This window comes from Falco biarmicus, chromosome 2, assembly GCF_023638135.1.
Source record: "Falco biarmicus isolate bFalBia1 chromosome 2, bFalBia1.pri, whole genome shotgun sequence".
In the NCBI taxonomy this organism is placed as follows: domain Eukaryota; kingdom Metazoa; phylum Chordata; class Aves; order Falconiformes; family Falconidae; genus Falco; species Falco biarmicus.
The window spans coordinates 70,218,192-70,230,638 of NC_079289.1; the positions used below are offsets into that span (position 1 = coordinate 70,218,192).

At 40.9% G+C, this 12,447-nt stretch overlaps 1 protein-coding gene across 1 annotated transcript in view; it reads left to right on the top strand.

Annotated features, from left to right (window-relative positions):
• Positions 1-6,247: 6,247 nt before the first annotated feature.
• Positions 6,248-12,447, top strand: part of LOC130144861 (AF4/FMR2 family member 3-like) — a 43,967-nt gene continuing 37,767 nt past the window's right edge. Inside the window, exon 1 of the mRNA XM_056329087.1 lies at positions 6,248-6,487. Within this exon, the coding sequence (XP_056185062.1) occupies positions 6,248-6,487 (240 nt within the window). The remainder of the gene's footprint in view (positions 6,488-12,447) is intronic.

Below are 12,447 nucleotides of genomic sequence, written 5' to 3' on the forward strand. Positions count from 1 at the left end.
CTGTGTTCAGATCCAAGTGCTTTTTAAAGAATGAAGAAGGACATCTCCTAACACACTGAACGTAGGCAAATTCAGTCATCCCCGTGTACGGGGGACTAGGACGGTGCCCAGAGCCCGGTCAACTGATTTGGTCATTCAGATTCGACATCACAGTGCTAAAATTAGAGCAGAGGCTCCTTATACTCATGTTTGTATGTTAAGTACAGAACCAGCCTTCTTGTTTTAAACTATGAAAGTATCTGGCTGTCCTCAAGCAGGTGCATATTCTACAGTTTATGGTATCATCTCCCTTTTCTCAGCATGATTTTGGCCTGAAATGAATGGATGATGTCCACATTCATTCTGTAGGCTGTCCTGATGGTGCTATTTCTTGGCATTCTACAGTTGCAGAAAATAGTCCCATATGTTCTGTTACGACATTGGGATGGCCTGATCTGCAAGACCAGATAGACCCCTGTGGTAAGCATCCTTCAGATGTCTTCACTGAAACAGAATTTGAAAAATACACAGGGGCAACGGTGAGAAGTGGGCATTTCCGTTGCCTCTGTGATTCACTCACAATTACCACCATAGAAATTCCCTGCTGTGTGCATGGGACACATGCAGAATCTTCAGTGCTACTCAGCAGAGATAATTATACAGATCTTGGCATGATGTTCTCAGTCTGTGTTTTGAGGAAGCACCATGTGGAATTTGCTTCTCACAACAAAGGGATAAAGAGTTTTCCATACAAGACTTTTGCTGGGTTTCAGGTTGGCTTCAAGGGAAGAAGGAAGTAGTGTTTCAGATCCTTTAATCTGGAAACAAAAAGGTAGAGACTCTGCCAACGGAGCTGCTTTAAACCATGGAATATGTTTCCATCACTGAGTTTGAAATATCATTTCAGAGTCTTGGTCAGATTTACTGTTTGATTTCAGTCAGTGTAGCCTAATTGAAGTCAATGGAGCCGTGACAGTTTATACCAGCCAAGTGACTGGTGTCTGTTTCAGAGTATTGTTTTCCCACAATTGGCCTTGATCTTCCAGATGGTGATAGATTTACCAGGTATTTTAAATACTGCAAGCATACATACAGCCTTTCTTAGAATATTCTCAAATGTTTGTGACATCTGCAAATTCCGTTCACCTTCTCCACATTTACCTCTCGATGTTGACAATGTGATCCCCAACAGTGTCGTCTGTTATTCATGTCAGCTCTTCGCACTACTTGTTGCATTCTTCTTTCTGATGGGGAGCCGGGACCACTTGGTGATTGATGGATGGTACCACAGGGTGCAGTTTAGAAGAAAAATAGTTTAGATGATCACAGCTATGCAGATGACACTGGCTAAATATTGTCCCATCTCCAGACACAAAGACAAATACAGTCAATAGTGTCTGATAGTGCTAATGAGCTTTTTGATAAGAAGTCTCTGAATACAATTCTTGCAAAGTGAAATTACACTGACTGACTGGACTCCAAAATATGAAGCATGAGCATTTGCATAGCCTTTGTTGTTGCTGGAAGAGTTTTCCAGAGGCTCACTCTGATATGTTTTCTTGTCACAGTCTTTTCTTCAAGGCCTGATTCAACCTTGCTTTGCAGTCTTGATCATCATTCACACATGTGTAAAGTAGGTATAAAGTGCCTTCGTACTGTAATGCAATAAAGATGTGGGATCACAAATTCTTCAGCACAGCAGGGATTTTTCTCTTTTGAATTCATTAATTATTGTTACCAAATGCTTGCAGTTTGGTAAAGAACTGCATCTGTTTCACTTGTACCTTGATCAGGCATCCATGTTGTCTGTCTTTGACATGCTGAGACTGAATTCCTGCAATGCAGCATATGCCTAGCTGCCCAGGAACTTCTTGTGGCCGGTGCTGAACCTCATGATTTATTATCATGGAAAGTAGTGAAGCTGTAAGCAGCAGATTAATATAAAGCATAGAGTAGTACCCAGATCCAGCGTGATTAACCTCAAGAGGTCTCCTGAGGGCCGCTGAGGCAATCTGATTTGGGAATCTGTCTCCACTGACTGAATAGCACATGGCTGCTCCTTCCTGCGCAAGTGTTTACACCGCCATGGTGACGTTCAAAGGGTGGCCATGGCCGTGCAGTCTGATGGAGCTAATAACTGGTCACACCACAACTAACCTCTCAGGCTTCTTCAGGGATTGAGATCGCTCCAACCTCTCAACTTGGATCACAGATTAGGTCAGATTTACTGTTTGATTGTTGTCAGATTACTGTTGGATCACAGATTTGAGCAGGGAAGAGGTATTGTTGTCTCCAAATCACTGTGTTTCTGAACCTGCACATCTGAGAAAAATTAAGGCTGCAAGGTATCTAGTAGTTTTTCAGCGAAGGGTGACTTTTCCACTAGGCACTGCAGGAAAATAATAGGTTGTTGGAGACTTGCATGGTGTTTAGGTGCCCAAGTCCCATGTATTCAGGATGGTGGGACATACCTGATCAGAAACTTCAGATGGTGTGTGGGTTAAGTGATCTCATTACTGAACTTCTGGCAACTTTACAGGTACTTACTCTCTCTTTTGAGTCAGAGAGTGCATGTTCTGATCAAGGGCTTTAAAGAAAAGTGGTTCTTACCCAAATTGTTTTTTAATTGCTTAAAATAAAAATATCATTTCTATGATGTAGTAATTAATTCTGGGGCATAAGCCAGTAGCAAAATATGCATGAATGTTATGTGCCACAGTCATTAAAATGTAAATTGGTCTTTTATTTTGACTACATGATCTTGCTTACATACTTTAGAAAGAACAGCCCAAAATGGAAGGTGCCAATTTAAAATAATGGTTGTGTTTTTAACAAGAATGCATGAAGAAACACATAACTCACTCCACCTTGATCACCATAATATAATGAGGATCTTTATAAGAATATGCTATATTTAAAAATGGAAAAGGTAGAAGGGGGACAGGAGATTTCAACAGTATCAGCATACATGGGAAAATATTATAATGTTAAATTTTTGTAGTATATTGTCTACCATTAGAGCAGCAAACATAGATTTCCAGATGTTTGTGAAGGGTCCAACAGTTATATTTTATATCTGTGGCTGTAGTAACAATTTCTATTCAGCAGCCTAGAAAAACATTTCATGTCATAACAGGAAAGAAATATTACTGGAGGGGGGGGGGGGTTCTCCCTCATCCCCTATATAGCAATTCTGAAAACTTCAGTCAATGCCAAACAAAAATGATGGTTTAAAAATTAAAACCACAGCCACTAAGGGCAGGACATAAATGTGCAGATGTTTTGTGATGTTGAAGAACTTTTCAGGCAACAGTCACTATGCTGTTGTGGAGGGGACTAGAAATCCATCAGAGCTGGGCACTGTCAAAAGCATTCCCTAAGCTACACTGTCAGAGAAGGCAGTTACCTTTTCATATTCCCTTAAGAAAAAAAGAGAAGAAAAAAATCAAAACCAGAAAACCCACTCACAATGGCCTTTCTATATCTCTTACTATTTTATTAGCAAGGGATGGACTGCAATCTGTTAATGTAAGTGAGCAACTTATATCTAGAGTTTACTGGGCAACCTAAACAAGTGGAAAACTGCATTGTCCCAAAGCAGTGCACAAAACATTAATTTTCCTTCTCTGGGAAGGAAAATTTTTACAAGCTTATAAGCTGTTTCTGTTTCAGGCACCTCTGCGCCTTAATGTTGTTATACAAAAAGCTGCCTGAAAATCTTGTATTTACCACAGCTACCTGGCTAGACAAAGAGACATCATGAATAACAACAAAAATAGCAGCAAGTGAGTTTTTAAAGGCATTCCTTGTAAATGGTACATTTAATGCCTGTGCATGATGGCAGACCTCTTGCCTCCAATAGTTGGCAGGCACTTCTGCAAACATGCATGTAGTACTGAGCCATTCTGCCGGAGCATGAGCTTTTACTGTTGCTTCTCTCTACAGCCTGATGGCTACAAAAATGGAAATAAAGGCTACAAAGATAAATGGATGTCAGTTCCTCCCTCTCCTATTTATTTTACTTGCTTTACATAGTAAGGTGAGATCACAGGTGAGGTTTTCTGCACTGCCTGGCCCCATTGTGCCTCAAAGGGTGCAGAAAGCTCCCCAACAGCAGCACAGTTCCCCAAGCAACCACAAACTCTCTGGAGCAAGAAAGCCATGGACAGCTGTGCCAATACCTTGCAAAAGGCAATTTTTTATTTGCAATAAGCAAAGGTAATGAGGTGGGAGTACTGGCTTGTGTAAAACAGGTGTTCCGATGGGGAGAGGTTGACATATGTTAGGGGAGGTAGGGATAGTGCCAGGAAGTGCACAGCCATGAGGAGTTGTGGGGCTGAAACTGCATCTCTGATGGCATGGCCTCTTTTCAAAGCTCCAGAAATTGCCTGTCATATGTTGCTCGTGTCAAGTGTCAGGTACCAGTTTTCCAGAATGAAATGCACCATTAACAGGTAAATACAATTCATTAGTTGCAACATAGCAGAACTGTAATTAATTATTGGATATTATTTGTCACAAAATGTAACTCCAAGATCACATTGCATTAGCTACAATATTGGATTGATGGAGCATAAACAAGGGTGATGATAAACACGGTGAATGGAATTGGGATGAGATGGTTATTAGGGTATCGGTGTGTTTCATGTGGGGTTTATTTAACAGTCTCATTAATGATCTGGAAAAGGAAGTGAATAACCATTTAATTAAGTTTGCATTTGATACTAAATTAGAAGTTGCTGCAGACACCTCTGAGGGCAGAGAAATAAATCAAAAGGAGCTAGAAGCATGTGCTGTAAAGAAGAAAATGAGATCTGGTATGAAGAAAAAAAGCAAGCTATTCTCTCTGGAAGCAAATAATCTAAAATGTAGCTATCAGTAGAGGAATTCTGGAGAAAGCAGTGTTGAAAGAGATGTAGGAGTGTTAATGGACTATATATTCCATCACAGCTCGGTATATGTTTACAGAAGCAACGCATCAAGGAGCAGGAAGGTAATAGCCCTTCATTGTACTGCTCTAGTGAGAACCCATCTATAATGCTGCACTCTGTTTTGGGCATCCTGTTATCAGAGAGATATAGACAAATTGGAATGAGTTCAGAAAAGAGCCATAAAAATGATCCCATATCCCTGGAGATAATGACTTATGAAGAAAGATCAGAAGAAGTAAATGTGTAAGGCCTTGTCTGAAAGATGACTGAAGTAGGGCAGGAAAACAGTCTGCAAATATGTGAAAGCAAAAAGGGAGGATGATAATTTATCATAGTAACTATTAGGAATAGGATGAAATAATAAGTAACAACAATAAATTTAAAAGGGGCAACTTCATGTTGAATGTAGGAAGAAATTTCTGACAGTGGAATTTGGGTTACTTTGCAGAAAAGTTTCCCAGGGGTAAAAGTAAAAGCTGTATTCAAGTCATTTAAAATCAAATTGGACAACTCACTAGAAAATGCACCCTGCTATAGGGAACAATCTTCCATTGCCTGGGGAATAAGCTGGATGACTTAACAGGACATTTCACACTCAAGTCTTTATGACTATGATATTTTTAATATGCATGGTCAACTATTTCAGGAAAGTACACATTTCTTCTCCTGTCAGGCCTGATAATACAAACATTTTGCATGCAAACATAACTTTTAAGAAGGCAAGTAGCTCTGCTGACAGCACCACACTGCTGACATGCAAAAACACAGGTCTGAGCTTTTCAAGTTTTTGCAGGATCAGAGTCTTAAATCTTGCGGCTGTCAATATCAAGATGGTATGTACAGGTAACCACATCATTTATGGGTAGGCGAAGAAGTGTGCAGAACAAAAGATGGGGGTTGGAAGCTCCAGTGAGGATGTCTTATTATTGTTATTATCATCGTTATTGCTATTACTATTTATAAATGACTGGTACTGTGGAGTTCAACTCCGTTTCTTAACCGTTCACCTTTTCCATCTCTTGCTTTCACCTCTGTGCAGAGTGTTCATTAGACAGTGTAAGACTGCTTTCTGTACTCTGTTTTTTAACATTTGATATTTTTAATATAACCTAAAATGTCTGTTGAATGAGAAAAGAAACAAGCTGAAGTGAAAACTTGACCCTCCTTCAGATGAAGAAGAGATGGCAAAGGCTATGGTTTTAAATGAATATGAGGGTAACCCCATATTTTCGCCTCAGTTATAATAATGTAATGTTGAACTTCACCATTTGCTAGCAGCAGAGACAAGCTCACAGGCATTCAGATAGGTATGCTCCCTAAAACACCATGGTTTTAACATGCGGGTATTTTGTGTTCTTGTTTTCTTCTCTTCCCTCTCCCCTCCCTGGTGGGCTGTATGTGGGGCTGTCAGCCTGGTGGTGCCGCAGTCCAACACCAGAGCCCCAGGACTTTCCAGCAAGGGGTCGAGCAGCAGCAGCTCCAGTGAATCGGAGACCAGCTCAGAGTCTGACTCGGAAAGTGAAAGCAGCTCCAGTGAAAGTGACGGCAGCAAGCCCTCGCATTATTCCAGCCCAGAGGTAAGGGCTTCTGCTCGGTATGATTTAGGGCAGCAATCCATTGTTACACCCACTCAGACCTTTTTCCAGCCAAACCAACACGAGGAGGCTGTGGGGAGATGCACAAAATAATGCAAGAGAAAGGCCCAGGGATCCTCCCCCTGGCTTGCTGTGAAATGCAAGTGGCAGGGGATCTTGGGGCAGATTAAAGCATTTGAAACAAAAATGAAGAAAGAAATAACCCTGTGGTATTTTCCTCAAATTGAAGATGAGTGGAGCGCCTTGCAAGGCTCACAGCTTGCTTGAAGTTTTATGCAACTCAGCCTCCGTAGCAATGACTTGCTTAGTGTGTAAGTCCTGATGGGGGCTCCTAGCACTACAGGAGAACTAAAGGCTTCTCTACACAGGGAAGCTATTATAAAATCAGATTGAGGGTGGATTTTTAAAGCAAAGCAGTTGTTTTTCACTCACGCACTTCCCTCACCTCACTCTATAAGTGAATTATTCTCTGCTACTGCTGCCTTTGTGTGATTTATTTTAATCTGCCTCCAAAATGGACTAAACTGAATTACTCATGGTGCAAAACATTAAGCCCAAACTTGTCATCTGGAAAGCTAGTACTGAAAATTTCCACATGTAGACAAGCCGTAGCCAAATTACAATTAAGCTGCCAGTGCTATGCCACCTTCTGCTTTCACCTGTGCAGAGTGCTCAACAAACATGACAAGGCAGCTTTCTCTGCTCAGCTTTTCTACCAGCATTGATGTTTTCACATGTTTTGGTCAATGCACACCTTTAGTATAAAACTATGAACTCCACAGCCACATCACACACATTAATGTATGTAAAAATATTCAAAAATCTAGCGGCAAGATTGTAAATACACATGAAATACAGTCAGTGTATTTTCCTACTCCACATAAAGCATCCAATCACCAGACTCCTCCCCACAAAATTATGCCTCACCTATTCTCTCACCCTGAAAAATTATACTGAATAACCAGCCAGCTTTTCCTCATCTTTTGCATGGCTATTTGGGTCCATGATTCCTACCAGACAAAATGCAGCACTCACAGAAACATCCTTAATATATTTTTCTCAGGTTCTGTCCTTTTTGTCCCTTATTTAACACTTATCTTCCTTTCTGTCTTTCCTTCACAGTACTTTCAGATCCGTTTCCAGTTAATTTCTCTCTCACTTTGTCCCTTTCCTAAATCTCTCTCCCTGATTGTCTTTCCTTTTGTCTCTATTCTCTTCCTTCCGGTCTCTCTTCCCTGTTGCCCTCTCTGTGCTACCCCATGTCTTATTTCCCACTTGGAGCTCTCTCATCCAACCCATTAAGACTGTCTTCTCCCTCTGTCTAGTTCCCCACTGGAATTGGCGCAGAGATCTCTCACTCGGTGTCTCTTCTCCCTGTGGGATCTTGGGAGGTGCAAGAAAATGAACAAAGAGAAGAAAGAGAAGGAACCATTGGGAGGGGAAAGGAAATATGAAATAAAAGGAGGAGAAGAATAGTACCCCACGAAGGGACTGTTTATTATCTAGGCAGATACCCGTGCTGCTTAGACCTGAGAGCAGCAATTCCTCAGGGAATGCAGGAAGTTAATTAACTGAGGCAGGTCATGGATTTCCTAAAGTCAAGCAAGGGACTCAGAGTCATAGAAATGTGGAGGAAGTGCCTCCTTTTAAGCATTTGATACATATCCTCTCAAGATCTGTGGAACTACTTTTGCACAGAGCCTGATTTATCAGCGATCATTGTCACGAAACAGCTACACTACTCCAACAGATTGCTTGTCTCTTTGCATTATATTTGTGTGGTTTGCCTTCTAGGACATGCTGTATGAAACATGCTTATACAAAAATGTAAATGACTCAAAAAATGTGATGGCTGCAGTGGTTTTCATAGGGTCATGCCTTGATGGGATATGGGAGAGGCCACACATGAATAGGGTCAGGGTGTCCCAGGGAAGTAGGATACCTGTACTTTCCCAAAGGGCCAGTGCTTTCCCAGACTCATCGCATGACTGATGGCACCAGTTCAAAACACACTTACGTGATGTGTCTGACTGGAAATCCTGTCTGCTTGGCATTAATGCTTTAACTTATACTTACGCACCCAGTGAAGCCATCTTTCTAAAGTATGTGCCATGTTCTTACCCAGTAAATGGAGAGAGACAGGTCCTCAGAAGCTCTTGTCCATCTAAATTTGAGTAGCAGACTCAACTCCAGTCCTAGTCTTAAAATTAATTTCATCTATTGGATAAGGCAGAAAAAGCAAATACAATTTGCTTTTGCTTTAGCATAAACTGGTAAATTCAGGTACAATGAACTTGAGTGCTCCACCACAAGGCTGGACAGGAAATCCGTATTTCCAGGTTGGAAGGAACTTAATCTGGAAATCATTAAGACTATTACAAAGCCTTTATTCTTTTTCTTTCCATAATCTGAAATATTCTATGCATGTAGTCAAAGATTTTTATTTCTAGGACAGTGTGTCTTCTGATTTGAGCTTATATAGAAATGTGATTGCTGTTTCATTTCTTCTGTGATTTTTTCCTCATCTCATTTTGAGATCTTTGAGTTGTTCTTAGGTATCTAAATGCAGTTGCCTAGAGTGTAAAAGCAGCTCATTGTAAAGTATACATATAAAATAGATTAGATTAATTGCACCCTAAAAGTGTCTGTTTCTTTCCATTGACTATTTAGAGCCTGTAGTGACTAGCTCAGCCATCTACACTTTATGTCTGCAGTAAACTAAGAATAATGGCTGAGCTAGAACAGGAGACAACATTCAGACTGGTTTCAGTGATGTGGACAAATTAAGGTGCCTCAGACATTAATGTGAGTAGTTACAGTTTTGTGGACTGCCAAACCTGAAATTACGAACAAGGAACTGAGGCTTCTATCTCCTGTTTCTTTGCTGAAGTCATGATTTTTTTGCATGACCTTAACTAACATCATAAATGAGGACTCTGGAAAACAATGACGTCTTGTCCTTGCAATTATTTCACATGGTAGAAAAAAACCTTGGATGTAAGTCCATAGAAAGGGCTACATTCAAAAGCTAAGAATTTAGTTTGTTTCTTCTTTGTTCCATTGAATTATCCTGCAGACCTTTAATAAGGCTGAATCTGGTTAGACAGCTGGGAATTCCCACTATGCAGGGAGGACTGGAGTGGGGAATGTGCAGGAAAGAAACAGAGAAGCCATCGCATGGGACAAAGCATCAGTGGCTAGTCAACAGTAACCAGGCCAGTAGAGAGGTGCCCTGTCCTGGGCCCCGCCAGCCCCACACACCGGGTGCAATGTCCTTTACAGCCAGCCTCTGCTGTTGTGACTAGCTCACAACCATTAAAGTTTTTTTCTCTTTTCAAAGATTCACATATACTTTTTTTTTTATGCTTATTCCATCATCACAGGGTATACCTTTTCAGCTCAAGTCCCCACATTGTGACTGACCAGGTCAAAGTTGAAGTGACTTATAGGGTTATGCTCTTCCCCACCCTCCTCTCATCAGCAGAGAGCCACCTCCTGACCACTGTGCATCAAGTGCTTCAAGTGCCTGGACATCAGTACCAGTGGCTGAGGAGCCACTGCCTGTGAACCTCTGCAGTTCCCTCAGGTGCCCTGTGGCGTTGGCTTTCTTCTCTTTAGCTCAGAAAATAGGAAGGAGATGTGTATCTAACAGACTAGTCAACTGGTGAGCGTGCTTCTGCCACCTCACCAGCCTTTCTTCACTGATAGATTTCATTGGGAGACAGAAGAAGAAGAGTTGTAGTTTTAGGCTTGCAGGGTAGGAGGGGTTTGTTTTCTTTATCTGTCTTGTTTTCCAGAAAGTTTTTGCTTCCCATCTGAAGTATAGCCATGATCCGATTTCCTCACTGGCATACTCAGAAAAGGGGATTTTACCACCAGACCAGCTGTAGACACCATCTTTACCTTTGAAAATAGGATTTATGGGCTTTAGCTGTCCTGTGGACTATTTTTGGCAATGAATACAAACTAAACTCTCCCTTCCCTCCAGAAAATTCTTTGTGGCAGGAGCCACCTCTTCGAGTGTATGTGTGCGGTGCCTAACACATGGGAATTTCCAGTTCTTGATAAAGTGCTAGCAGCAGTGTTAGTAGCAATGAAGTAGTAGTGGTAATAATAATAAACATCATTATCATCATCTTCTTCATCATCATCATTATCATCTAAGCCTTAAATACAATGAAAAGGCACCACATTTGTATGGGCATTGCCCTGAGGGAAATCTTTGATAGCAGGGCAGCACAAGCAAGGTATCATAAGGGTAAATTAATATGTGGATTTACAATAGGTAGAGTCCACTGCAGGGATGGCGGGTAGCTCAGTCCTACCCCACAGTGAGCTGAGTACACGCAGATATTATAGGCTATCCAATCTCTCAATTAAAGTGATGTCATGCTTCAAGTTTACAGTGGTATTACTACACCTTGGATCCCTCTTTGTAATAACAAGCATAGAATGACCCCAATACACTTCATTGTTTAACAGCCCTTTACTCCAGAAAGTGTTTCTGCATAATGTTTTGACAAAGGTTTCTTTTAGACACATGCTATTCATGCCTCTGGTTGCACTTGTAGCCTTGAAGAGATCTGAGATATATAGACGTGCTGTGTGGGAGTCATCCCATCTAAATTTGGACACTTCTACTGCAGATACCTACATCTGCTCACCACCTAAGCCTCCCCTTTACAGTCAGTGGAAAGGAATAGACATTTTTAGGTCCCAGCTCATCTGGCCTATTTCGGATGTCTATTTCAAGAGGGAATTTTTCACACCCTAGAAGAGTAGTCCACTGACTGGAGAAGGAACTCGTTGACTAGCTCAGATAGAGGTGTCTATGTTGTACAGATGAATCCACCCACAATTTTTAAGGAAGTTTATCACATCCTTCTGTTTTTCAATGAAGCCTGGCACATGTGTATGTCTGCAGTGCCTTAGTCCCAGAAACTATCTTTGTCTCAAAGTTCCCTTTTTGAATTTTCACGCCAAACTTGTATTTCATTGCAAGTCAGCTTCATCATGGACTGTTATTCCTGTTACTGCTGCCCATCTAGGCACCACCGGCTTTACCCCAATTAAACACTACCCAAATCTCTACAAGGCTTTGAGGGCAGCATATTTCCATGACACAAAACCCAAGGGACAGAGACCATTCTGCAATCGGATCACTCTGGATATATATTCACATATATCTCCATCCTTACATGCTGCTGAAAATTTCTCACTTTGAGCAAACCAATTTCTCTTCCATGGAATGGTATGTGACATGCTTAGGGGGGTGATGTGAACTGGAGAATTAGGGGTTTTCTTTTTCTCCCACAAATAATTGCAATTAGGCATGTAAAGTGTACTGGTGAAAACTTTCAAGTGAATTTTCCCAGTCCCTCTTTTTACCAGGCCTATTCTTCATTCTTGGCTGTCATGATTTTGTTCTCTCGCAAGGTGTCTTGTTTTTTTAAGTGATTTCAAAGTACAGTACTTTTCAGTTAGAGCAATCAATTGAATAAATTACTTCCTAAAGTGAATTGACATCACTCATGTACACTGACAATCTCAAATATTCCAAAACTGTATCAGGGCCCAAAAACAGTGAGAAAAGTTTTAAAATTCTGATTTGTTAGATTTGGATTCTTTTAATTTACTTGATGGGCTGCAGACTTCTTACTTTTAGCAGATGCACCTTAAAGAGGTTTTTTTTTTTAGCAGACACATCTTAAGTCTTTTTTCAACAGCCACAAGGATTTGAATTTTTATTTAAATAAACCCTGGAAGTGCATATAAGCCCATGTTTCTGAGAGCTGAGGCTTTAAGAAAAAATAGCGAGTATTCTAAAACTCCTGACAAAATTAGTAAAGCTGGCAACATTGTTGATCCTTTTTATTAGACTCCATAGCTGGCTTATAGGTTGGTGGGACTGTAGATATTCTGCCTAAATAGCAGACATACCA